Source organism: Drosophila teissieri, chromosome 3L, assembly GCF_016746235.2.
Source record: "Drosophila teissieri strain GT53w chromosome 3L, Prin_Dtei_1.1, whole genome shotgun sequence".
NCBI lineage: Eukaryota > Metazoa > Arthropoda > Insecta > Diptera > Drosophilidae > Drosophila > Drosophila teissieri.
Genome location: NC_053031.1, coordinates 10,608,902 through 10,635,512, shown reverse-complemented (window position 1 = coordinate 10,635,512; position 26,611 = coordinate 10,608,902). Strand labels below are relative to the sequence as shown.

The 26,611-nt window shown below is 44.2% G+C and overlaps 6 protein-coding genes across 10 annotated transcripts; 3 read left to right on the top strand and 3 right to left on the bottom strand.

The window, feature by feature from the left end:
* Positions 1–121: 121 nt before the first annotated feature.
* LOC122618515 (chromosomal serine/threonine-protein kinase JIL-1) lies at positions 122–12,097 on the top strand. The gene is made up of 9 exons (XM_043795007.1): positions 122–644; positions 947–1,028; positions 1,557–2,434; positions 5,879–5,947; positions 6,032–6,165; positions 8,092–8,176; positions 8,238–9,049; positions 9,111–9,559; positions 9,624–12,097. Exons 3-9 carry the CDS (start codon positions 1,690–1,692, stop codon positions 10,963–10,965), a joined length of 3,636 nt encoding a protein of 1,211 aa, XP_043650942.1. The 5' UTR covers positions 122–644; positions 947–1,028; positions 1,557–1,689; the 3' UTR covers positions 10,966–12,097.
* A 729-nt stretch (positions 12,098–12,826) lies between these two features.
* LOC122618516 (uncharacterized protein F23B12.7) lies at positions 12,827–16,790 on the bottom strand. The gene is made up of 5 exons (XM_043795008.1): positions 15,972–16,790; positions 15,792–15,906; positions 14,125–15,699; positions 13,209–14,066; positions 12,827–13,139 (listed from the first exon to the last, which is right to left on the bottom strand). The coding sequence occupies exons 1-5, from the start codon at positions 16,698–16,700 to the stop codon at positions 12,898–12,900; spliced, it is 3,519 nt and encodes a 1,172-aa protein (XP_043650943.1). The 5' UTR covers positions 16,701–16,790; the 3' UTR covers positions 12,827–12,897.
* A 256-nt stretch (positions 16,791–17,046) lies between these two features.
* Positions 17,047–17,973, top strand: LOC122615815 (probable prefoldin subunit 2). Its single transcript, XM_043790949.1, has 2 exons — positions 17,047–17,322; positions 17,426–17,973. The coding sequence occupies exons 1-2, from the start codon at positions 17,192–17,194 to the stop codon at positions 17,724–17,726; spliced, it is 432 nt and encodes a 143-aa protein (XP_043646884.1). The 5' UTR covers positions 17,047–17,191; the 3' UTR covers positions 17,727–17,973.
* A 95-nt stretch (positions 17,974–18,068) lies between these two features.
* Positions 18,069–20,948, bottom strand: LOC122615814 (molybdenum cofactor biosynthesis protein 1). Of its 4 annotated transcripts, none has more exons than XM_043790946.1 (5): positions 20,839–20,948; positions 20,478–20,687; positions 20,328–20,406; positions 19,019–19,870; positions 18,069–18,864 (listed from the first exon to the last, which is right to left on the bottom strand). In XM_043790946.1, the coding sequence occupies exons 2-5, from the start codon at positions 20,646–20,648 to the stop codon at positions 18,269–18,271; spliced, it is 1,698 nt and encodes a 565-aa protein (XP_043646881.1). In that variant the 5' UTR covers positions 20,649–20,687; positions 20,839–20,948; the 3' UTR covers positions 18,069–18,268. The 4 variants fall into 4 exon arrangements, with proteins under 4 accessions (XP_043646881.1, XP_043646879.1, XP_043646880.1 ...); XM_043790944.1 differs by having other exon boundaries at positions 20,794–20,916; XM_043790948.1 differs by having other exon boundaries at positions 18,766–18,958; positions 20,794–20,916.
* An 841-nt stretch (positions 20,949–21,789) lies between these two features.
* Positions 21,790–22,723, top strand: LOC122615691. The gene is made up of 3 exons (XM_043790739.1): positions 21,790–22,042; positions 22,121–22,329; positions 22,392–22,723. The coding sequence occupies exons 1-3, from the start codon at positions 21,849–21,851 to the stop codon at positions 22,565–22,567; spliced, it is 579 nt and encodes a 192-aa protein (XP_043646674.1). The 5' UTR covers positions 21,790–21,848; the 3' UTR covers positions 22,568–22,723.
* A 151-nt stretch (positions 22,724–22,874) lies between these two features.
* On the bottom strand, positions 22,875–26,604 carry LOC122615689 (protein suppressor of underreplication). 2 transcript variants are annotated; one of them, XM_043790737.1, is made up of 4 exons: positions 26,277–26,604; positions 25,833–26,032; positions 25,590–25,768; positions 22,875–25,472 (listed from the first exon to the last, which is right to left on the bottom strand). In XM_043790737.1, the coding sequence occupies exons 1-4, from the start codon at positions 26,602–26,604 to the stop codon at positions 23,282–23,284; spliced, it is 2,898 nt and encodes a 965-aa protein (XP_043646672.1). In that variant the 3' UTR covers positions 22,875–23,281. The 2 variants fall into 2 exon arrangements, with proteins under 2 accessions (XP_043646672.1, XP_043646673.1); XM_043790738.1 differs by having other exon boundaries at positions 26,302–26,320.
* Positions 26,605–26,611: the final 7 nt, after the last annotated feature.

Genomic DNA, 26,611 nt, shown 5'->3' with positions numbered 1-26,611 from the left:
ATAAATACAAAGTGCTGATATATAAGATTTGAAACGATAGTTTCCGCCATCCCTGCTAACCGATATACGGCTGCTTTCTAACACCACTCGGTTCGAGCCTCTTGTCAACACTACCGATAACGATAGCTGCAATAAATGACACAAAAGCAAAGGGAAAATTTCTGCGTACGGTTCGTGAGCTGTGTGTTCAAATTCCAAAAAGCCAAATATCCGGTGTTACCGTTTTAGGGCTCCCACGATTTTGACTGTATTATAGTGTAATATAATACAGATATAAAACCGATCTGATCGAGTGCAACGGAAATCGCCGCGATTGCCATCAAGGTGGCCCGTAGCTAATAAGTGTTCACGAATGAGAGCAAAGCAGATGGCGGAGAGCGTCCCGCGCTTCAGTGTGTGTGTGCGTAAACGAGTAGAAAGCGGCGGTAAAAACCTTCGCGTGTAACACAAAAAAATAAAAAATACATCCAATTTTAATATCAAAACGATACTATATCGCCCACTGAAAAGCAAGTACGACGCGTACGCAGGGAAATTGGAAAATCCATTGAATATCGAGAGCAACAGTCGCCGAGGAGCGGAATCAGCGGACGAAAACAAAAACGCTTTAAAAACGCAGTCGCCGATACAGAAAGTGCCAGCGTGTGAGTGTGCATATGTGTACGTAGTTGTGGGCAAAGAGAACGGTGAAGAATAAGCAATCCAAAAAAAAAAAATAAAACTAACTGTGGAAGTGCAAAATGCGCGGCTGATAAAGATTGTGATAATCACGGAATAAAACAAGCAAAAACGAAGAATGAAAAGAAACCGCAACCAAATTGGTTGAATAATATTTAAGCCAACGCCAGTGCTGCAAAAATCGGTGCGCATTATCATTGGAACGTTCAGTGTTGCACATCGCTGCCGCCCCACGCATAATCCAACACTCTCCCCCCTTCCCACCCAGATCCACCCACTCAGACACACACACACTCGGATTCGGATTCCTTCGTCTGCATTATAATATTGCGCTTATTTTCTTTCGCGAGGTGAGTTGTTCTATTCAGATGTGAGTTTCCCAATACGATTTTCCGCTAACAGCGGGAAAAATACTCCCGCCTGCGTTGAAACTGTACCGTATTGTGGATGAAGAAATGAGAATAGAAATGGGCAATGGGCATGGCATGTGGAAGGTACGGTGATGATTGCCTAAGTGGAACACTATTAGAAACAGCGATGCTGAAGGCAATACAGGAATACGGGGAATACATTGCAAACAAATCTAAATAAATTATTTAGTATATAAAATGTGTGAAGTGGACATTTTTATAGTGTAAACAAGTTGTATATGCATTGTTTTACATCAATAAATAGAAACAAATAATAATTGAGTTTCTTTTTAAAAATCATAGAACAATTAATCTGTCGAGCCATCCAAAAAATATATCATGGCATTGCCATGATATAGTTGGCAATATAAGTTTCTTTTTGACAAAAACTTTCAAAACTTTGCCCACAATTGACAAAAAATTTTTAAAACAGTAAACATAGCTTGACTTTGTTAATTGTCTTTGCAGCTCAACGATGCGACACGATCAGTCACTGGACCTTTTTAGTTTATTTTGTTGATTGTTGGATTATCTATTAGCTACGTGAGAAGCACGTAGATCATTATAAAAGACTTGGGATCTTTGACGGAAGAATTTAGCCATGAGTCGCCTGCAAAAGCAAAACCACGAGATCTTGAGCAGCGGTACAAGTAAGTCGCGCCGCAAGAATCAGCAAAATCCCCATGAATCGGGTTCACTAGCCTACGAGGGGCAGGATCATATGGTACGGAATCATTTGAACGGCCACGTGGTGGCCAATGGCAATGGCAATGCCAAAAAGCGGAAGAATAGCAAATCCGAAACGTTGACCAATGGCAAAAAGTCCAAACTGAATATGGAGGGATCTGGCTCCGGTTCTGGCAAGTCCTTGGCCTACAACAATAATAACAATAACAACAACAGCATCAGTGCCACCAACGGTCAGTACACCAATAGCAACAGCAAGACCACGTCAGCATCTGCAAGGGATTACACTTACCGCGAGACCATATCACCGCCCACACCTCCATCTCCGCCCACCACAAATGTGGCCGAGATTGTTTGCATATCGGATGCGGAGAGCGAGGAGGAGCGCGATCCAGATCGGGACTACTACGACCAGGACACGGAGGAGGAGGAGCCAAGCAGTCGAGAGATCGATGAATCTAGCTCCAGCAAGTCCAAGGCTAAGTCCAACAATGCAGCTGCAGCGGCGGCGGCTGCAGCAGCGGCAGCAGCAGCCTCGATGGCCTCCTCGTCGGTCACGCCCTCCTACGCCATGCCCACCAGCAATAGTACGCCCCTCGATCTGGACAATGAGTCCCATCAACGGGACCTGGAGGCGGTCACTGATCTGCGATCCTATGGTGAGTCATTCAAGAATGGGGATTCCACTCAGTGATAAAGATAAAGAAGGGCCAGGGCCAACTGCAAGCATATACTAGATAAGAAATTAAAATGCTGGTCAATATGATTATTTCATAATTCCCAGACCAACATTTTTAAACCACTTTCTTGTTAATTAAACCGCAACATGTGGCCAGTGGCAGCTTTAAGTCAGCTTATCATACAAGGTAGTGTGGTGGAATAATTGATAACTTTAACCGGGTGGATGTCTCAAGGTTTGATTGAAAAAGCGGCAGGGGGTGGCTGGTCAATGCCAGATGGAGTGCCGTCTCTATCGTCCTTTGTCAAAGTGGAGCACATGCATTTAACCTTGACACGATTACCCAGAAAACTCAACCCGGCTTTGTTCGGTCTTCGGGCCAAATCCAAAACTACTGACCTCCCCTGCAATCGCCCAACCTCGCCGTACTCACCTCTCACCACACTCTATATACACAAAGCAGACACAATACCCACCACCCAAAAGTCTCATTTGATAACCGTGGGTCGAACACCAATTGTTGCTGCTTGTTATTTATTAGATTTAACAGCATTCGGTTGCATCTTTGAGTAACATGTATTTGCTTAGGACATGAGTCGTGAAAGAGTGAGATTTTGGTGTGGAAAGTAACACGATTTCCCTTCTCTACATAGTATCTTGAAAGTACAAGGTTTTGTCGATGGGTTTCACAACAGGTGTTTATAGATGAAGTAAAACAAATCGAGCTAAACTAGATGATTTCTATAAATGAAGTCTTCTTTCGTTTCGAGTTATACGTATGTCATTCAGCAGGGACATTGCTGTTAACAAGTTTTTATCTTTTTGGATCATAAAGATGGAGTATAATTTCATGAATGGATTATCATATCATCCATAGAATGATTGCATTCCACTGTGCCACTTTTCGTCATCGGCGTGCAGTCGTGACCATGTCAGCGTGTTTGTACAAATGTGCGTGCATAGCTGTTTGTGAGAGTTTGCAGTACTCACAAACATGCTTGTTTGCATAAACGGTTGGTTGTTGTTTGTGGGCAATTTATTTACTTGAACTTGGCAATGCAACTCGCCGAGCACCGAACATAGATACATATGTATGTACATATACAAAGATAGGGCAACGAGTTAGCCTCCTGGATAATTGCCTGAAAATTGATAGTTGAGCTGTGTTTGTTGTTTGCTGTTAATTATCACAAAAACATCGTCACGGCAACGGGCGGTGCCAGATGGGGTATCTTAACCCCCACCCTTTTCTAAATTAAAAGTGCACACAGGAAAATACAGATTTTGTATAAATTCCCAGTGGTTTAACAAGATTTCTGTATCTTATTAGGAAATACTTAAAAATGCATTTAAATGAATTGAAACATTTTTATCTGTGTAACTTTCAACCCTTCACTTTTTAATTAGTAAGCCGATATCCCCGTACAGTACCGCTAAAACATTAACAATGCTATTATTATGCTACAATTTGCATTTGACAATGAGAAGTAAAAATAGATAATCAAAAATGTTGCTATCAGAACATTCTCCACTTGTTGCGGGTGTTCATAATATTATTCATATCCCTGCGTTCATTAAACTTTGCCTAGTCATTTTTTGTGCGGTTATTCAGTTTAAGAACCTGGCCAGAGTATATAATGCATATCAAGGCCAATTTATTTGCTCGACGTCACACGTTCCCAAACAGGTCGGTTTAAAAATACATAAGAAAATTCGCACTTGCCTTTAATAATAAATAACATATTCCATACATTGATGCACAAAGATTAAGCGTCTGTTTATAAAGATGTACGGAAATTCTAATCAAATAATATTTAAAAGATTATTTGTCTTATGACAAATCGTTCCAAATGAAAGAACAAACCCAATTTATTAGGTGCTAAGAAAAAGGGTTTTCCTTCGACAGGTCACCAGCTTTTTACATCATCTTTTCAGTTTTTCTTGTTGAATCAATAATTCCGGCGAAAAGTTGCCACCCACTCGAAAGTCCTGAGTTCGATGCACCCTTGAAGAATTTCGGCACGCGTCATTCCGTGCGTTTGGCTGGTGTTTTGCGCAAATTACATTTATTTGCTGTTAGCAACTTGTATTTCCAAATAATACAACAGGTTCTAATACCATTAACCCCTGCTGAAGTTTTGTGTCAATGTTTCTTGATTTCACAATAACGCGAAATTTTGATGGCTTCGTTGCACGAGGGTTGAATTAAGATTGTTTCAATACAATGTTGAAATAAAGTACATAGCACAAATGTTACAGACGCACTCTGAATAAGATCCTTCGGGGTTCAAGGACGGTTTCGAAAGCTGCTGTGACTAGGAGTAATTCGCAAAACTCACAGCCAAACTTCACATTAATATTCGTCACATATTCAGACTGGTTGGAATGGGATGAATGGTGGGGTTGACTGACTCATTGCCAAAATGCTGAGGATGAGGTTGAGGTTGATGTTTGCTGGTTGGTCACTTGGGAACGCTTTATGCAATGTCAAGATAATTGAATTGCAGCGGTCAAAGGCATTTCGATTGAGTTGAATAATTGCGGTTATTAAATTAAATGGCATATCAGGTAAATGCCTTGAGGCACTTCTTTGGGAGGTAAATTGGAAAGGTAGCCCTTTCAATCACGTCTTCACTTTAATGAAAAGATAATAAAGTGTATCGAAACTTAAAATATAGGGTGTAAATGAATCCTTGTATTATAACAGCCTAAATATTATACTGTTTAGATATTAAGAAGCTTCAGCCTAATTATTTATATTGTTTTACTTATAAACTACTGAAAAGCTTCACTTTTAACGCCTGCCTCAACTTTGTCTGGGTCGTGCAATAATCGTAAACAGGGCAATCTCTTGGCCAGACATTTGGGCCAGTGAACTGTTATGGCTTATGGCACATGCCCCCAAGAAGCCTGAAATATGTCTAGAGAAAATCTCTCCTTCCCCCAAATGACAGAGTTCCTTGCCGTGTCCTTGGCCCCTGAATATGTATGTACATGGGCTTTGGTCAACAAAGTTTCTGTTAGGCCAGCATCCCCATGGAATTGCAGGAGATCCATTATAATGCCATAATGCTACATATAACATAGGTATGATAATCATGAGTAGCATTTTCCTCTTACATGCTTTCGCCTCTGAAAATGGAATCAAGTGTCTGGCACGTGCTGCGTTGGCGATAAAAATAAAATGTGATAATTCGTTTCACATGTGTCAAGTAAACAATGCGAAAACTATTTTTATCGCCTACCCTACAAATACAGTGCACTATCTATGCACTCGTACATATGTAGTACACATTCTCATTCGTTCTTAGGGAGAGAACAAAATTTGGTTTGCAATTGATTATTTCAGGTGTTATTTGTAAATATATTTCTTGATTTGGTACTGATTACAATGCTTATCTGCGTGTTATTTCTTTACTTTTAGTTAAATTGTACAGTGACGAGGCCGTCAGTCTGAACGATTTCAAAATAATACGCGTCCTAGGAACAGGTGGTAAGTAAAATATTATTGGAAAACAAATGTATGAATATTAAATGTGTGAATATTAACATGCTATTGCTTTTCTATTTTTCATAGCCTATGGCCGGGTTTTCCTCGTTCGCAAGCTCAGTAGACACGATGCCGGAAAATTGTATGCAATGAAAGTTCTCAATAAAATAACGGTGGTCCAGAAGCGAAAAACCGCGGAACACACCAAAACGGAGAGAGTGGTAAGTGGAATTACGAAAAAAATTAATTTCTTTAAATGCAGGTTTATAATACATTTTATTAAAGTCAAATAATAAATAATACCAGTTAACCATTACTATTTGAACATGCTTATCGCGATTTGTCTTATCTTTATTAAATAGCCAGGTCATAGGATTTTATAATCAAAATAACAATGTAATTGCTAGGTAGTTATGATAAAAAAACAAAGTACAATTTAAAATATTTTAAAATAATAATTTCAGTATACATACATAGATAAGATCTTAAAGTCGGTTTTGTGATTGTGACCACCATTGTAAAGCCAGAAAACCCTTTTAATCATTTTTTAACAAGGAAAAATACCGCAAACGTGTTTAATCAAGCCATTTTTTTTGGTTGCTCTTTTGCTTTTCGATTACCGTTACCTTTACCGCTGCGTGATGTTTTTGCAATCAGACCGCTTCCCGGCTTCTTTTACTTTGAATTGCTCTTTACTTTAATGACGACAATAAAGTGCAGCTTATTGAAATTAAACCCGATTTGACAACCTTCAAAGTCGCACGTACAGTTTACGGTAGCGAATCGGATGAAAAGAAAAAGAAGTTAGTAAACGGGAAACGACATAAGGAAAAAAGTGGGAGGAGAGAGGGAGAGAGATGTTCTTGTGACCCACATAGCAACTTGTTCTTGTTGCACCGGCAAAAAGCCAACAGAGTGCAAAGAGAGGATACACACGAACACTGAAAAAAAAGTCGAACTTAAAATTTGTATGTCATGTTTGTTTAAATGGTGATAATGTGTCATCTCAATCACATATTTTTGTTACTGTATTATCGAAAAAAAAAAGAAATAATTTGCAGAAAGATGCGTTAAATGTGTACTAAACCATTATTTTATTATTGATATTTGTTCTTGTGTATGGAATCGGGAGAGCTGAAGAGAGCATCCGGCTCAGATCAATAGTGGAAGTTGTTGTTGCAAATGGGCTAGTGCAACCGGTTTTTCGGTTTTTTTTTAATCTCTTCTCTCTCTTTTCGGCAACGAGAGAGTCGTAGTAAATCAATGAAAATAGAAATGGAAACGGGAGAAACATCAAAACGGCGTTAAATAACTGCAAACAGGTGTAGGCGCCTAGCTGCAGATAACTTAAACAAATTTACAATTGGGCGCCCTGCTTTTACGTTGTTTTCATGCGCTATTTTCGTGTCTCTCTGTTACCCTATTCTTCTCCCCCTATGCCAGCGACTTGAATGTTTCAAGGTGTAATACTTGTGCTACTAACCCAGTTATCAAACATTGCCGGTATCTGCGATTCGACAAGTCTATAGTTTGTCTGGCGCTTGCCATAATGGAAAGGAATAAACAGTAGCCGCCATTAAAATGGGACAAAATATATATTTCTTCCAAATTAAGAAAATATTATATACAAATAGGAGAGAATTTATTTTTTTTTTATAATGCTATTGTGGTGACCGTAACTGTTCATTAAAACGAACGAGAAATGTGAAAGTTTTTATCTGAAATAGTGATCAAGAGCCGACTTCACTTTATTAATTCATTTTCGAAATGCTCGATTCCACTTTTCCTCTTGCATGTTTTATTCTCTTTCGTTCTTACGCGGAATATTAATCAGCAACAACAAGTAATTGACTTATACATATTCATTCAAACTGTATTGGCGTAAATAAAACTCAAAACAAAATCGGAAAAACAACAAGTTCTTTGATAATCGAATGAGCGAAAGCAATGGTAAAAGAGAGAGGCGATTAGTCAAGATAACATAAATTAGCAATGTTTGTAATAAACACCTAAAAGGTAAAATGTTTATAGGAATTATATGTACATGTATTTTAAGAGGGTATATGATAACAGCAAATGAAGTGAACCTTAAAATATTTAATTACTTAAACATTTTTTAATTATTTTTTTTTTAAATTTGTTTTTAGGTACTGGAGGCCGTTCAACGTAGTCCCTTTCTCGTGAGTCTGCACTACGCCTTCCAGTCGTCTTCAAAGCTTTATCTGGTGCTAGGTAAGATAACACTATCCATCAGAATCGGACCAAAAACCAATCAGTTCTTATAAATTTACAGACTTTGCCAATGGCGGTGAGTTGTTCACGCATCTTTACCACTCTGAGAACTTCGAGGAGTCCCGGGTGCGTGTTTACATAGCCGAGGTGGTGCTGGCTCTGGAGCAACTGCATCAGTTGGGAATTATCTATCGAGACATTAAGTTGGAGAATATTTTGCTTGATGGCGAGGGGCACATAGTACTCTCCGACTTTGGACTGTCGAAGATTCTTACCGCGGAGAATGAATATCGTGCGCACAGCTTCTGCGGCACTCTGGAGTACATGGCTCCCGAGATTATCCGTACGGGACCGCCGGGACACGACAGTGCCGTGGACTGGTGGTCGGTGGGTGTGCTCACTTTTGAGCTGCTCACCGGTGCTTCGCCATTCGCCACGTCTGACGGTCAGAGCCAGCAGTCGGAAATCTCGCGGCGAATTCAGAAGGAGCAGCCGTTGATTCCCTCGTCGTTCAGTGCCAACGCCCGTGACTTTGTGCTAAAGATGCTGGAGAAGAACCCAAAGCGGCGGCTGGGAGGCAATCATCGCGACGCAAGCGAAATCAAGGAGCACCCCTTCTTCCACGGCATTAACTGGCAGGAGCTGCGAAACAAGCGCCGCAAGGCCCCCTATAAGCCCACCCTCACCGCAGAGGACGATGTCCAGAACTTCAGCAACGAGTTTACCGACCAGGTGCCCGAGGATCCCGAGTGCGATGCTCCGCCCAGCCGGATACGACTCTTCCGCGGCTACACATACGTGGCTCCGGAGCATTTGGAGCAGATGCGACGGGATAACAACTGTCAGATCCAGTACTGTAATCCAGGTCTTCAGGTGGGTTAAATTGCAACGTTATCTGATAGTCATGACTAAAGTCAAGCTCTTGTCCTTGTAGAATATACCCTCACGGCCAGATGACCTTGAGCTGGGCACCCGCACTGTGAGCGGAGCCTATGGCACTTGCCATTTTGTGGTGGACAGTTCTTCAGAAATGGTGTTCATGGCCAAAGTAATACCGCTGTCCAAATTCCGCCCCTCCGAGGTCGATGCGCTGATCTCGTGCGCTCTCGACACGAACAGTCACAAGAACATCGTCAGCTACCACGGAACGTTCAGGGACAAGTGCGAGACATGGATTATAATGGAGTACCTGTGCGGCGAGGAGCTGACCGCATCCATCCGCATGGATGAGGACTCGTGTCGGGAGATCTTTCTGCAACTGGTTATGGCTGTGCGGCACATACACTCCAAACACTTTATACATGGTGACCTGAAGCCGGAGAACGTAATGTTCGAGAGCCGAGATGATAAGAATGTTAAACTTGTCGATTTTGGCAACGCATGGTAATGCTTTTGACTTAATTTTTATTCTTCCCGTATTAATTATAACTGCATTCTTTGCCAACAGTTACAATACTCGTTTTCAGAGCTGGAAAGACAAGCCGCGTTATACGCTAGACTATGCTCCGCCTGAAATGCTCGCGGATGCGAATCTCGTCACTTATTCGCCAGCCGTGGATATATACGGTCTTGGGGCCACGCTGTATACCATGCTGGTGGGACATCAGCCGTACAGACAGAACGAGGACGATGTGGATCACTCCGCAGCGGCCCATCATGAGCTTCGTAAACGAATGCGCCGGGAAACGTTTAACCAGCGTTCTAAGCGCTGGGAAAATGCAAGTCCTGCGTTCCGACATTTGGTGAGCTGGTGTCTGCAGCGGGATCCGGCTGATCGGCCCACATTGTCAGATATTCTCGACAGCGAGTGGCTGCACTACGGCTCAAATGATCCGGATGTGGATATAATTCTGCCGCTAGAGCAGCAGATGGTTGTGGACCTCAGCGAAGATACTATGGAGCAACCGACGGCAGGTATGTTAGAGGAGCAGGATCAACTGGAATCCACGCAAAACAAGTCGCCGGAGGTTGAGGGCTTAACCCTAGTCAGCGAGCCCATGGAAGCGACTGTCCCGACTCAAGAATCTAGGAAAAATGCAGCCGCATTACCTTCGGCAGTTGCTTCATCCGACGAGGATGACTTGGTAGTGCACGAACGGTTTGACCCGGCCTTTGAGGTACAAGCGGACTTTTACGGTTTCGACGAGGATGCGCCGCCCCTGCCCCTTCCCGATGAGTACTACTCTGAAGTACCTCTGCCTGAGGAGGACCGCCAGTACATGCCACCTCCACCAGCTCCGGCTCTTGTTGAGCCAGAATCGACCTTCCGAAGGCCAAGAACGCGACAGCAGCGTCGCACTGAGAGCCAGCTATTACAGCCTGTTTCTGCCCCTCCGCTGGAGGACAGTAAGGCTGCCCTGCGCCTACTACTGCAGCAGCTGCCGCCGCCAGCTGACACCTCGGTAGCACGCATTCCGAAGAGAACCCAGCGAGTCGTACGTACATTGCCTCCGTCCTTTGGAACCACCAAGCGAGAGGAGAGTTTCACTGGATTTAGTAAGACAGCAAGCTCGTGGCGAAAGACGCGGGCTAGCTGGCGGCACTTCTGTCTCCTTATCAATGGTGTGCAACAGGTGCTCAAGATTCGGTTTAAAAAAACGCGTCGCGTTTACTGTCTGCCCACTATAAAAGTGGAAAAACTTGATCATGCGTACGAGAAACCGTTGACCTTCCCGCGGCCCAAGGCGCAACTGAAGCGCGCCAAACGGGAGCCCAAGGTGCCGCGGCCACCGACGCGAGTGCAACCGGAGAGGGCGCGGGCGCTGCGCCAACTTTATCAGTTCCAATGACATGAGGATGACGACGACGATGATGTGGAGGTGGTGGAAATCAAGGAGGAGTCGCTGAACGAGGGGGAAGAGCAACCGCGAGCGGTGCTGCAGTGGGAGGGCGACTTCAGGCGGCAACGGATGTACAGCTGACCACACACATTGACCGAATGGCCCATCCAGGACAACGACAACCAGACACCGGCCAAAACAAAGGGTGAACATACAGCGGGTTTCAGCACCCAGCAACAAACCCACTAGCCCCCCTCACTACCTATCGGGAGCACGAGGGGAAGGATCCGCAAGACGCACCAAAGATCCTGTCAATACAGTTTTTCAAGTTTGTTATGCATTAGTCTAAGTTCAGAACTCATTTTGCTTATCGCTTTCTCGACCACGAGAAACGCAAACCAACTTAACTTGTACATCTTTAGAAGGAGGGTATACCTCAACATTCTAATTGGTGTATTCTATATGCAATTTGTTGTGCTAGTTAATTATTTGAATAGCTTAAGTGTAAAAAGTCAGACACAAAAACGGGAATTAAACAATGGCAACTTTTGCATTGATCTTAGAGCGATTAAGACATACAAAAACAAATACCGTCAACAGAACACAACCACTAATATGATAATAAGATTTGCAATTAGTTTAGTGCAAAATTATGTTTAAGACAGCATTGAGAAAGATATTCTTACGAACCCCATATACACAGTTTGCTTTAAGTTGTGCTTTATGTTAAGTTATATACTTAATTCTTAACACTTCCACTGAACTAACTCAAAATACTTCCCAGCATGTATTTCCAATCGCAATAGGAATTAGCAAAGCCATTTAATTCCAATTGCGCTTGGCAATGTTTCCTAATTGCATTCAAATCATTTCAGTTGAAACTAAGGGGAAATAGAAGCATCGCCCGAAGAGCCATTTCCATATGAAACTGCGAAGTTCTTCTTTGAGAACGTGCCGAAAATAAATAGTTTTTTGCACACAAAACGTAAATAGTCGTAGACATTTGTTAATGGCAAACCAACATTTAATTGTTTTGTTAAGTATTTTTGATTGTTTATTTTTTTAATTTGCTGAGAAACCTGTATCTAAATAAGATAACGCAATGGAAAGCGATGAAACCTAAATAAAACTTAAAGAAATACATTATTTTAAACTTGCTTGATTTGTATTGTTTACTTTTGTATTGTCCACAATTTATCAGTTTCTATAGGCACCCACTAAACCCTCCCCTGTCATTAACTTAACCCAATTCCAATTCACATATCGAACTGTATAAACTTGCGTTAGAGCTGATAAAGAAGGAAAATGATGTTGAAGTCATGGTGTAAATTTTAGTATAAAACAAATAACATTTATATTAAAGTTGCCTTCTAACAAGTTGCCTTAGAACACACACAAATGTAAAGCCCAAAAACTCCAAAAAGTCGCAATATAAAAAGTTAAACATACCCTACATTTTATAAGCAAACTCATTTGGCATGAGTTTTTATGGCTGCGATCATTGGCAATCCGTCGTAGTTTAAGATCACTGGAACTATCAATGACCACAGTCTCTGCCCAATCTACTTACAAAGGACGCAACAACCAATGGGGGACAACTAGTTAAATGTAAGAATAAAGCAATCAAATCGTAATGAACTCGATTTTTACAGTTTGGCCAAAGCGTTATATGGATTACGGATAGTTATGTTAACCAAACAATGGAAGGAGTTTGATTAACTTTGAAGATGGATTGAGACACGGAGATGAATTTGAAACGAGTTGCTAGCGGTTAAGTCACCAAAGTCTGTACATAAAACCAATATCAAAATGCAGTTAAAATAAAGCATTTCAAATGATAAGCCAGAGGTACTTTTTAACTTAATAAAAATTGATTGTAATTGGTTTTTATTTACAAATCTAACCATTTACATGGATTAGAGTTTGATAATCGAGTTTAGTTTAGTGTTTCCGCTTCTTGCCCGCCTTCTGTGGTCTGCCACCTTTGGCCGCTGGTTTGCCGGCAAACTTCTTGCCCTTGTAGGATTTGGAGTTCGATCGTCGATTTTCTTCCCATTTCAATTGTTTGTCGGAGGACTTGTCCTTGTTGAAAACGGCATTGCTGGTTCCCTGACCCTTAACCTTGGCCGTCTCCTCCAGCAGCGAAGAAAAGTCATCGGCGGCAGCAAACAGAGAGGACATATCTAAAGATGTTGACAAAGAACATATAATTACCCTCATGACGAACAATGAATTCTTAATCGATATCTTACCGTGACTCTGTTTGAGTGTTTTGGCAAAAGTTCGTCCTCCCACCATGTCGGTGGAGTCTTTGCGGGATTTTTTGGATCGCGGTGGTGCATCTTCGTCGTCATCCTCCTCGTCTGGACTTTCAGGAGCATCACTTGAATCACTGTCGTCAGGGCCGCCTTCTGAAATCGAGCCCTCATCATCATCATCATCATCATCGTCATCGTCGTCGTCATCAAGTGGCTCCAAATCAATTGAACCCGTTTCATCATCGGACTGATCTTCGCCTTCCATTTCTTCGTCCTCATCTTCTGCCAAGTCGTCATCACCCCAGTCGTCATCTATATCATCCATATCATCCTCCGCCTTGTCGGACTGTTTCTTCTTCTTGTCCTTGGCCTTATTCTTTTTCATCTCGCCGCCTAGCTCCTGCAGGAAGTTTAGCTCCTCTTCACCCTCCTCCTCGTCGGCACCTTCCTTGAACTTCTTGCCGAAATACCCATCCAAATAGGCCTCGAACTCATCGTCATCTACTTCGCCCTCTTTCAGGTATTCCTCCCCAGCCTCGCCATCGTCTCCATCTTCTGGGGCGTCCTTCTTTACCTCCTTCTGCTTCTTGTTCTGCGCCACAATTTCCGCCTGTTTGCGTTTATGCTCTAAGAAGTTGAAGATGAACATCTCGTCCTCGGTGCAGTTGGCCTTTGTCAGTGATTTTACTGGTCTTCCTCGCGCCCCGTGAGCCATGTATCGTTTGTGTGCCACGGTAGCACTTTCCGCTGCCTGTGCTTCCAGCTTTTTCGGATTCTTGAAGGCGAAACGCTCCAAAAAGTGTGGCAGTCCGAAATCTCTGAGCGGATCACCATAGTAATCAATGCGTGATTCTAAAGAAAGCAAAGGGTTTACTAAAGTCTACGAAAGAAAACCACAAGGAATACTCACGCTGAAGGATCTGTTCGGCAAAGACCTGAACGGTGGGATGGTAGTGTTGCCGCAGCAACAATAGTTCGTAGCGGAGTGTATAAGCAGCTCCTGCAAAAGCGGGCACTCGATGGTACGGATCGTACTTGCAGGAATCAATATCCCGCACCTTGGCCTCTGTGGCAGCCACACTGGCATGGTGCCAGGAGGATGCATTTGGTTTGACACCATCCTCTGCCTTCTCTTCCAACGGATTGGAGCCTTTTGTATCATCTGCCTCCTCTTTGACATCCTCGTAAACTTCCTCATCGTCGCTGCCGAACTTGTCCAGATCCGCGCCAACTGGTAGGACAACTTTGGATCCTTCTTCCACTTCCTCTGAAGCTCCGGTGCCGCCAATAAGCTCACGGCGCATGCGCAGCAACTTGTGGATGACGATTAAACAACCAGCTGCAATGTGGGGAGGAGCGTATAACGTCAACTGCAGGAGGCGCTTTACGAATGCCTGGGCCCTGGCCACATGATTGTCGATGTGGATGGCACGATGTACAATATGCAGTAGATGAGCCGCCGTTTTACTACCCACATTAATGAGGTTCAAATCCAGCAGCTTTACGTACAAAGCATTATAAAACCGATCCGATTTCTCAGTTTTAACTGCAACCAGTTGCAGCAGCAGACCGAGTGTCTGTACAGCGACTCTGATGTCTGCCAAGTGCACCAAGCGGTAGATGGTGTCCTGCATTTCCTTGGTGAGTAACTCTCCGTTGCTATCCTTTGCCGGCTTAGCCTCCACGATAGCCTTTTGCAGGCATCGCAGAATGGCCTGCATGGTCCTATTATTTACGGCTCCCTTCTGGACAAGAACCTTGAAGAGGGCAAAGCATATGTTGACCAACTTGGTGCAAACTTCGGGCCGGCCAGAGGGTGCGATGCTCGAGAGGAAGCACAGTGCAAAGTGCTGCGCTCGCTCGGAAATGTTGTTACGGAAAAGTAGCTTTTCTGCTTCGGCAACAATAACACCGCACATGTTGGGGTGTTTCTGGGCCACCTCGCTGAGGTGATGCAACGCTTTGGAGGCAATCTTGGCGATGGGGTCGCCCAGTTTGTTCACCAGCATGGTTAGCAGGAGCTGTTCTTTTTCGGGAGCATAAGCCAGCAACCTGGCGGCAGTCACAATAGAGGAGTTCTTATTGTGTTCCTGCCCAGTCTGTAAGCCCTGCATCACGTTCTTCAAAAACTCGTGGTACTGGTCCTTTAACTCGCTTTCGAAATGCCAGTACGCGTAAATGCGTCGCTTCTGTTCGTTGTGCAAATTCTCATCCTTCTTCAGCTTTTTCCAATCAGCACCACGTGTGTGCACCGCCAGGAGTTTTCTGTTTGGTGGGAGGAGCACCTCCTGCCACAAATCCGTGAGCACTGCTATCACATCATTACTGGCCTTGTTGGAGATCTTACAGAAGCCAATTAAAGTGGTCAATGCTTCCAAGTTGCCTAGTGGATTGCTCGTCACCAAAAGGGCTCCCGCATTGGCCCGATCCTTTGCTGTACCCTTGTGCAGAGCGGTTTGCAACCAGCGGGCATCCGATGGATTGCCTAAGGATAAGATAGTAGCAGGGATTAAAGCTCTACTCTTCTCTCCATTCATCTTTATACATAAGGAAGTACCCGAGTCTAGCATGTCTTACGTTTATTAAAAGTTGTCTTCTCCGCCTCAAAGGAATTCTTGCAGAGATTGTAGAGCTCCAGCTGATCGTTCTCCTTCATGTCCAGCACCTCATCGGTAGAGGGATAGTCGGGATGCTAAGATACAAAAGTGGTAACTATTAATGATTTATTTGAACGATTTTAGTTTAGCTTTAACATACCACATGATACCACTTCTTTTGGGACTCCTCGTCTTCATCTATTTTTGACTGATATTTGTTGTGCTTCTTGGAAATGGAGTCCCCAAATTCCTCGTCACTGTCCCCATCGCTATCGGATACATTTTTTCCAGCTCCATCCTCATCAAACTTGATTCGTTGAGGCTTTTTTAAGTTCTCCGTGGACTCTCCGTCATCTCCAAACTTGATTTTTTGCGACTTCTTGACCGGTTCCGTCTTTTTGTTGAAAGAATTTGGAGTTACTTCATCTTCTCCATCATCAGTAAACTTTATTTTTTGAGGTTTATTAGCAAAGTCCGACTTTTGACCGTTATGTTTAAAGTTGTTTTTGTTGAATGGTTTTTGAGCTACAGCTTCTCCATCCTCTCCAAATTTGATTTTCTGTGGTTTTGGACCATTTTTATGATTTTGGTTGAACGATTTGGAAGCTACTTGTTCTCCATCATTACCAAACTTTACTTTCTGTGGCTTATTTGCAAAATCAGGCTTTTGGTGGTTTCTAGTAAAGGATTTACCACCCGCTGATTTTCCATTCTCTCCAAATTTATTTTTCTGCGGCTTTTTCACCTGTTCCTTGCCTTGAAATTGTGGCTTATGTGGGTGCTCCTTTTTGTTTTGTTTAACTACCGCCTCGCCGGAGTCGTCGAACACTATTTTTTTATTTTTGGACGGTCCACCGAATTGCACTCCTGTGGCCACTGCTGCCGGCATGATTTTATATAGCAATATATCAAATAAAAATCATTAAATAAAATAAACTTCGTTAGAAACAACTCGCACGTGTATTCAAATTTGACATTCACCGCGAAACGTAAGCAACATATGGTTTCCCGCCTATCGATTGCATTCACTGCGATTAGTCGCCTACGTAGTGACGAATTTGATTCACTTTGTTTCACTAAATATGAAAATACTACAATAGGATTAATATTTAAATATGTAATATTTAAAAATAATTTCTAATATGTAAATGTATATAATAATTCATAAATAAGCTATATTTACATTTACAGTTAGACCATTTTTTCACATTCCATTCACGGTCTCACTGCCTTTTCGCGATTGGGATTTATTAGGACGTTTTTCGCATAGCCCTCGTGTTCGCCGTCGTATTTTGAAAGAAAATCGCAGATTTTCGCGTAATTAAAGCGATTATCCAGGCCTAGATTTCGAAGGGGTCCTTTTGGAGAGCGAGCATTGCGATGAGCACCGAATCGGCGAAACTGAGTGCCAGCCAGGAGGCCATTGTGGCCCAGTTCCACCAGCTGCGCAATGATCAGCGCAATTTGGCCAACAGTTTAAATACGCTCGAAATGGATTTGAGGGAACACAAGTGAGTCACCAGAGGCCCAAAGATGGTTGTCCGTCTGATGGGACCTTGGCCAAGTGGGAGAATCCCTGCTGACAACCAGATATAACCCCATAATCCTTCCCAGAACTGTGATAGAAACTCTGGAGGCGGCGGATCCCGAACGGAAATGCTTTCGCCAAATTGGCGGTGTGCTGTGCGAAAGAACCGTAAAGGAGGTGCTGCCGCAGCTGGTGGAGAACAAGGACTTCATCGCCAAGACCATCGTCATGGTCACTAATGACCTGAGCAAAAAGGGCAGCGAGCTGAACAAATTCAAGGAGGAGCACAACATCAAGATTCGCGGCGAGCACCTGGGCGCCGAGGGTGGCAAGGGCGCGGATGCGGAGGGCAAGGCGGAGAACCGTAATGTTCTGGTGTCCAACTAGGAGCGATTGATTACCTCACCACACCGTATTTATTGTGTCTATGTTGAGAGGGAACTCTGCCAGGATTTGCGAGCGATAATCCGCGTTTAATGAACACTTCTAATGTTGTATGTACTTCTAGCTGTAAGGCGCAGTTCGCGACACGCCTCCAATCGCACCTTCACACCAACACTATCCATCAATTCCCTCATTTAAACCTAACCCACTCTGGCCACGAATTAAAGAGACCTTAAACTTCAGATTGAAATTAGTCATGTGTCGTGTGATTCATTTAAAATCTGGCAATTAGAACTCCACTCACTGACTGGGAACAAACCCTTTAAAAACTCTTCAGAAATATTTTTATTGGTACGTTAGTCAAATTAGTTTTCTATAAGGAAGTGTTTGTATCTACATATTTATATTTATGTATTCTTGCTCCATAGTAAGTCTTTCAATTTAATATTTGTGGATAAATCTATTAAGCAGTGGTTTTTTCCATTCCCCGTAATGTGGTTTAGTCATTTAACTAGTTAAGTGTATCCTGTCAGTCACGGAACACCTCATTCAACCTCTGTAACTATTCCATTATTCGGCTCATCCCTCCTGAAGTCCCTTTTTCCGCCGGATTTGCTTAGCAGGCGGACATTGGTGATGCAGATATCGTGGGAAACAGCCTTGCACATGTCGTACACAGTTAACGCTGCCACGGAAACTGCGGTTAGTGCCTCCATTTCGACTCCAGTTTGGCCGGAGCAGCGAACGGATGCCTCCAGCCGCACAGACTGTTTGGCTTTCAGAAGAGTGGCCTGCACTTTCACGGAGGACAAGCTGATGTTGTGGCACAGCGGTATCAGTTCGGCAGTTCGCTTAGCGCCCATTATGCCAGCAAGTTGGGCTACGGTCAGAACATCTCCCTTGGCCACTTGATTGTCGGCTATAAGTTGGGTGAGTTTCTCACCCACCTGGACAGTGGCCTCTGCACGAGCTAGTCTTGTGGTCGATGGTTTTGCGCCCACATCCACCATTTGGGCCTTGCCCTGGCCATCGACATGGGTAAGTCGGCTGTAATTCCGGGCCTGGAACTGCAGCCTTGAAGTATGATATGCTTGGTGATACAAATGTGGATGAAGATGATGATGGAGTCTTGGCGCAGCATCTGCAACGGGAGAGGGAAGAGAGAGTGTGGTGTGTCTACTAGCCGCCAATGAGTATCATGGGCCGGTTCTCCATCTGCGACAGGTTGAGCATGCCTGCGAAGGAGTACCAAGGTCTGAAGACTTTCTACGTTTGATTCCGGGTTCGCAACTCACCTGCATGCTGTTTCTTCTTGCGCTGGACAGCTGCCCCAATGAGATCCACCAACTGTTCCTCGCTAACATTCTCATTTCGCATGGCATCTCTCAACGAGAACTCTTTGTTGCCAAACAAGCACACCTTTATGTTCCCATCCGCCGTCAGTCGCAATCTATTGCAGGTTCCGCAAAAGTGTTCCGTCATGGAGGTGATGAAACCGACCTGACCCTTGAATCCCGGAACTGCATACGCTTTGGAAGTGTCATTGGGTCCATTGGGAAGGGCCTGAAAGTCGGGCCACCTTTGTCGTATGGTTTGCAGGGTATCTTTGTATGAAATGAGCCTCTCTGTATGCCACTTATTTCCAGAGAAAGGCATGTACTCTATGAACCGCACATCCACGGGACGATCCTTGGTGAATTCGACGAAATCACAGATTTCATCCTCGTTGAAATCGCGCATTAGGACGCAGTTCACCTTGGGACGATAGCCCAATTGGACAGCTAGATCAATGCCCGCTATCACCCGCTCCCATCCTTTTCTCCTGGTAATCTTCTCAAAGCGATCCCTTTTCAGCGTGTCCAGACTGATGTTAAGGTTATCCAGTCCAGCTCTCTGGAGCGGCAGTAGCAGGCGGGTCAGCACCAGGCCATTGGTGGTAATTCCCACTTGTTCCAGTTCGGGTAACGCTTTCATTTGAGCCACAATCTCCACTATATCCCGCCGCACCGTGGGCTCTCCGCCCGTTAAGCGGATTTTGCGCACTCCCTGCTCCACGAAAATTCGAGCTAGACGCAGGATTTCCCCGGTGGTCAGGAGATTGTTTTTGGGTTGCAGCGGCACGCCTTCAGCGGGCATGCAGTAGTCGCCTAAAAATATACATAGTAATAATAATACAATTTTCTAGTTGGAATTTCATGTACATATACTACAATACATCGGTAGCATTCTTAAACTTTCTGATATGTGTGTTAGCATGGAAGTTTCTCGAATTCGCCTTAAGAACATTAAGTGGTCCAATATCAGTTGGGCAGTGATATCAGCAATTGAAATCAGAAACCCTGTTAATGTCGCCAAAAGTATCTGATTACAGTAGAACTGCCAAAATGAAATTAGAACATCTGCTCTAATTGGTTAGCAAATGGTTCAATGTGGGGGCGCCATAACTATTATGTTGGCCGCAGTTGTGCGTGTGTAAGACACGAATTTCGCCACATTATTCAATCAAGGCCGGGATCCACTTCATAACGAGTATTATCAAATAGGTAATACAATAACAGGCCAAAACCGATAAGGGTCTAAAGCATACATTGGTGTACTACTTACATCGCAGGTTGCAGCGTTCGGTTAGGGAAATTCTCAAATAGGTATGATGTCGACCAAAGGAATCCGTCAGTGGCGAGTTCTGGGGAAATTCCGATTAGCGAAATCCAAAGCGAAACCTAAACATTGGGTCTACCAATTTGGAGTACTCACCTTTCGCTGCACCTGTTTCTCCGGCTCCACTGGCTGAACACTTGCCGTGGCCAGCTTGAGGTAACCGGTTGTGGCCTTCAGCCGGATGCCTCCTCGCGAATGTGAAGCCACCTCGCCCGCGCCATTCTCCTGACCCAGCAATCGAATCGCGTGTCTGGCCAGTAGCCGCATGTTTTTGTCTTAATTTAATTGAGATTGATGTTCTCTCAGCTAAAACGAATCCAAATCGAATACAATTGGCTTACGTAAGCCGGCAATTTGCTGGGGGGACACGAGCTGCTGAGGGATCCGTTGTCGCTGGAGCGATGAGACCTACCGATTTCGGACAGCCGCACTGTGATAAGCAATTACATATGCTTACCGGGGTCCTATGGGTATGCTATATATGGGTTAGTAGCGCCGGTTTCCCAGGGTTCCGATTCCAACTGCAGCCGGCGAGCGTTGTTTATAAACTAAATGGAGAGCGGCGATCATATGGACGAGCAGCCAGCGCAGCTTTCGCCATTTGGCAAAGCTTTCTAGTGCCAGTGTTAGGCAGCATTTGAAAGCGTTTGGGGGGTTGATGGGGGAGGCATTGGAGCTCCCTCCAGGGGGCGGGGGTCCAGAGCTTTGACCTGCGAAAAGCCAGCAGACTGCTTGGATTGGCAACAAGTGGAAGTGCGTGGACAGCATTTTCCTAATGAAATGGAATAAATGAAATAGTAACCATGCTGTAATCCCATTTCATTTCTTTATATTCCTGACTGTAATTACTACTTTTATTGCAGAAGCAATGCCTTGCATAAAGCTTAAATAATAATCTAAATCTTATAATATTCAAGTTTCTTAGCTTTTAAATTTAAATTTCAAATAGTTTCGGTTCTATGAGTTTTTCTTAGCTTGTACTATTTTACTAAAACCAAACCATTAGAATTGAATATTTAATTGAATCGCGATATCAAGACCATATAAACACAGACCCTTGCTAACATTTTTTGTACTTAAGGAGGTTACTAGGCTATATGGTGTAAATTCACCTCGATGTTTAAACATTATAAATGAATTATCCAACGAAACTCCCAACCCCATAGTGTTTACCCTTCATAGCAACCAAACTCTTCCCAAAAGAAGAGTGGTATATGTACATACATATATACATATACCCATTTCTAGTCGCCGCTGTACTTAAGATCCCTTTTTGTTTATCTTTCTCTTCTGGCATCGCAACTAGCGCTCTTTACCCCTTGCTGCTGCTGATTTCGATTTCCAGAATCTTTGTGGTGAATTCTGCGGCACATGTTCATTTGAAATTCGAATAGGCATATACGAGATGTACACACAATAATCGCCAGTCGACGTTGGATATCCATCCCGCACAGAAGCCAACACACGATGCACAGTCCTCGTCTGTGGAATATTAAGCGGGCATCGGTGCTCCTCAGCGCCGCCCTGCTGCTCTATGTGTTCGTGTTCTCCAGTGGCTATCAGAAGTACCAGATCGAGGGCATTATCAAGCGGAGCCAACCGGAAAAGGTCTGGGAGTATGTGGCGGATTTCAACAAGATGCGGCTGCTCAACCCCACCATGTAAGTGAAACCCTCTATCCGAACCTACAATCAAAATATGTAGTTTCGCTACGATTATAAATTTCCCATCCCACATAGCTTGAACTTCAAGATCCTAGCTGATCATGGCCACGCCCACGACTGGCGCTACACGGTGCAGTACACAGAGAGGCTATCCCATTGGCCATACTGGCTGAATACGGCCACGGCCAAGTACGTGGTCACCAAGACGATGCCCGGAGTATCGCCCGTGGCCTATGCCATCAAGTCCACGCATGAGACCTGCTTCTTTGCCGGATTCTACTGCCGTAAGATTGCATAAAGAGTTAAATGGTAGCACTCGGTAATCGTCAAGTATTCTCTTTTGCAGTGCAATCACTGAGTGAATTCACATTCAGGAACTCCAATGGCGACACCTTTGCCCAGGAGAACATACAGTATCAGTGTCCGCCACTTTTGGGCAGCATGTGCCGGCGGGAACTGGAGTTCCAGCGCCAGGCGGTGATGCACAACCTAACCATAATATTCGGAAAGCAGAGAGGATAGTATCCCATCCCAAGATGTAGCTTAGATGGATAGCTTAATGGAAGTGCAACCACTTAATTGACTAAACTACCAAAAATCTGCAACAGTTCGTTTTTGTATGTAAACCATTTGTTTATTTCATGACGATAAAAAATTACATTGTACTTGTTTCTAAAACGATATTCTTCGTTACTTTAAAATTGTTTAATACACTTCGTAATGCGTATTGCAATAATTTAACTAAAAACACGCCTAACTACTGGCATATATCAGGGGGCACATGTTGGAAAATGAAATGAGGAACTTTAATAACTGAAGTACCAATGATATCTACTTACAAGATACGTTTTTCAATATTGTATAACCGAAGGTATACAGTGTCTTTTCAATTTAATGGTGAAGTAAGCTTCAAAGAGTGCACAAAAAAAAGAAATTTAACTAAATTGGCTAGTTAATGGCTCAGACAGTCTACGCTAATTGACTTTACAACCTACTAGATAGTCATTCGTCCACGTTTGGATGCTGTTAACTGTTGCTTGGCTTTTGATTTCATACTATACGTTATATGTTCACGACCCAATATTTGGTTTCTTGTTTCATTTTCAAAATATAACTGAGAAATCCCTGCGTGCAAATATAACTGATATTCACAAAGCAGGACGCTTCCTTCCTGAATTGGATTTTGTCATTTTAATTTAGTATCTCCACAATTGATTGCTGTTCTTATACTGATCACTACTTGAACAGTTCCAATCGCTTTCTTTTGCTGGGTCCCGAGGCTCCACCACTTCTCGCCGATCGCGTTTGACACGCTGCTGCACTTGTGGAAGGATTTACCGGGGTACTCGGCGCGCTAACCGATTCCACGGAGCTGGTCTGTGAGGCTCCTCCTCCTCCGAAGACCGAGCCAAACCAGCGCGTTAGCTTCGTGGCTTGAGTGGCTTTGGCACCCTGTTTTGGCGATTTTGGGGACTTGCGCAGCGATGCGACGATGGAGTTGCGATTACCATTCGAAGGCTGCGTCTTCTCCTGGGTAATTCCAGAACCTATCAAGTATTTAGTGATTTTATTGGCCTGCGACGGCCTGACGGACTGCTGATCCTGTTGCACGGGCGAGACCTCTCCAGAGGAGTTCACCCGCATGCGACTGCCAAACTGGCCGTTGTTTGTTATCTCAAAGAAGTCATCCTCCAGGAGGGTTCTTCTTCGCTGCGTAATGGTAGGCGCTACATCATCTTTCTGGGTCAGTGGCAAGGTAGGCAAGACTTTGGGACTAGTTTTAGCCGACTCCTGCTGCTGTCGTGGCTCGAACATTTGCTCCAGGATATCCAAACACGAGCGATCTTTCTTCTTTTTTGGCGCTGGTATATTAACTTTCGCGTGCTGCTGCTGAAACTGCTTCACCTCAGAGCCAAAGATCTTAAAGCCTTCGAAGGGCGATGAGGGTCGTGGCTGTGCCAGTGGAATCTGCGAGAGATCCGAGGATATGCTAAAAAGATCAGGCGATTTGTTGGCATTCCTCTTAGCCGGTGGCAGACCCAATCCCCCGCCGAAACTTGAATTGACAGGCGCCTCGGGTTTGCGTTTTCTTTTTAACGCCTTGGTGCGACGACTCTGCGACGGATCCTGCGGCGAACTCTCATCGTGGGAGCTGTGGATCACCACTGTTTCAACTGGATCTTTGGAAAGCGGAATAGCCACCACCTCAGAGTCGTTGAGCAAATTGTGAGCAGACGGCAAGGTTAGAAGCATAGGAGTTTGTTGGGGAGTGAAGGGCACCCGGAAGGCAGGTGACTCAATGGCATCCAAATTGTCTGGGATACGCTGAGCACATTGCATGTACTCCGAGGACAAGGAGCTACCACTAAGAACTTGAGGAGTTGGTGGCAAGCGTTTTGAATCCGGCTTAGTCTTTGACTTTTCTAAAGTTTCAGTCACCGGTTTGGATTTTCTCGGACGTCCGGGTTTTCGTTTCGGAGTTTCTTGAGCAGGTTTGTCCACAGTCTTCGGCTCCTTTTCCAGCTCGGGTTTGGACTTTGCCTTAGGCTCCTGCTTCACTATTCGTTTGCTAGTTTTGGGCGTTTGGTTCCCCTCAGCCTTGATTCTTCTTGGCAAGCTACGCTTGGCATCATCCAGTGCGTGGTGCTTCAAGTACTTGCTGTTTATTTTTGATTCAGCGGATCGTGTTAAGCGCTGCATTCCCCTTGTAGCTGGACGACCCACATCCATTGCGCTCACCGGCTGCTTTTTCTGATTTTTTCTTCTAGCTGAGGGCTCTGTTTTGGGTGTTACGATCGCAGTAGTGGCTGCAGACGGAGGTGGTGTGCTCAGAGTATCTAGAGAAACCCTTAGAATTCGCACATTGAGTCTCCTTGTCTTGGGTGTAAAATGAACGGTAGCCGCACGAGTTCTCTTTCTTGGCGGCATTGTCAACGCATCATCCTCTTCGGAATCGGTGAGATCTGCTTTTTTGCGCGGTGACGGTTTCTTAGTAAATTTTTTCTTTGATTTCGTCCTTGGCGATTCACTTAATATAGGCATTCGATTCGGCGGTGTATTTGGAGGAGTCACAATCTCACAATCATCGCTAGATACAACTAATACCGGGTTTTCATTTGCTACAGGTTCGACTGTTATGGGTTCATCGTCAGATTCGGAGGACTCGAATATCAGCGGTGACATTGCCACTACATCATCTACGCTATGCTCGGATAACCTATCCGATTCTTCAACGAGCACAGTTTCATTTTGCTGAGCCATATTGTTGTCGATGGAAGCGACTGTTGAGCACACCTCTGAGCCACTTAGTGTGCTCTGGCTGTTTTTGGAGGACAACCAGAGGTTCAGATTGTGCTTGTATTGCTCCGGTGCGACAAGGGGCAGGCTCTTGTCGAATTGATGGCGGAAACGACGCAGACGAAAGTCCCTAAAAAGTTATATACGTTTTTTTTAATATGTGACTGACTATTCCGGACTAATGCAACAGTGAAACTAATCGGCGTTGCGCATAGATAAGATGCCACCAGGTAACTGGGTCACCTACTTGATATACTCGCTAAGAAATCCCCGCTGCTTGTAGTATTCCTCGAGATCTATGCGCTTGCTGAATACCTCCTTCGGGTCTGGCAGGTGGAATTTGCGATCGAAGCTTGCAAAGCTTTTGTACTGATGCTCCAGTCGGCCGCCCAACCTTAGAACATTGTAGAGCAACTTCACGTCGGACTGCAGAGGGAGAAGCCATAGAAAGTAAAATGATATAAACCAAATTATGAATGCATTGCCTCACCGTAATGTCAACACTGGAGATAAGAACGTTTACGCGTCCCTCGAATTGCTTCAGCAGCATGGAAGTGCAAAAGCTGTTGTTCAGAGAGTGCCCCCGATTGTCCACCATAATGTAGTCGAACTTGAGGCGACTGAGATCTCCAATGCTCCGTAGTTGGCTCCATTTCGCCAGGTAAACGCTGTGCGGTGAGTCTGTGGTATCTGTAGGGCGGAAAGTAAGTGTTAGTGAAGTAATAATAACAATAAGATACATTTTCAGAGCGTTGGTTGACAAAATGGGAAATACAACGGATGGTTGAAATGGAACCGCCTTATTTCGTAATAATGTGAAAACACAATGAAACGAGTTAGAACTTAATCATAAATGTGATTCATCAAAAAATTAGCTTAAGTAACATTCTCTACAACTTATCAACCAATCTACTTAAATCTATTTTAAGATTACCGTGCACCCCTTGAATGATGTACACCTGGAGGTCAGTGAGAGTGTCCAAATGGAACCGCCAACCGGTGAGCAGTTGTTCATCGTTCTGCAGCACCACAAGTGTTTTCTTGGCGGGAGGCAGGGCACTGAGTAGCGCCGCCACCGTGGCGACTTTTCCAAGACCACTTTCATCGTTCAAGATGCAGAATTCGCGCCTGGCCAGACGATCGTAGACGAAGCGCACTGCATCCAGCTGGAAGCCCTTGAGGTACTGCGTCACGTGGCTCGTGACCAGCGCCTCCGCCGAGAGGCGCAACTCCGGCGTTTGTTCGGATACAAAGTGATACATGATCCTT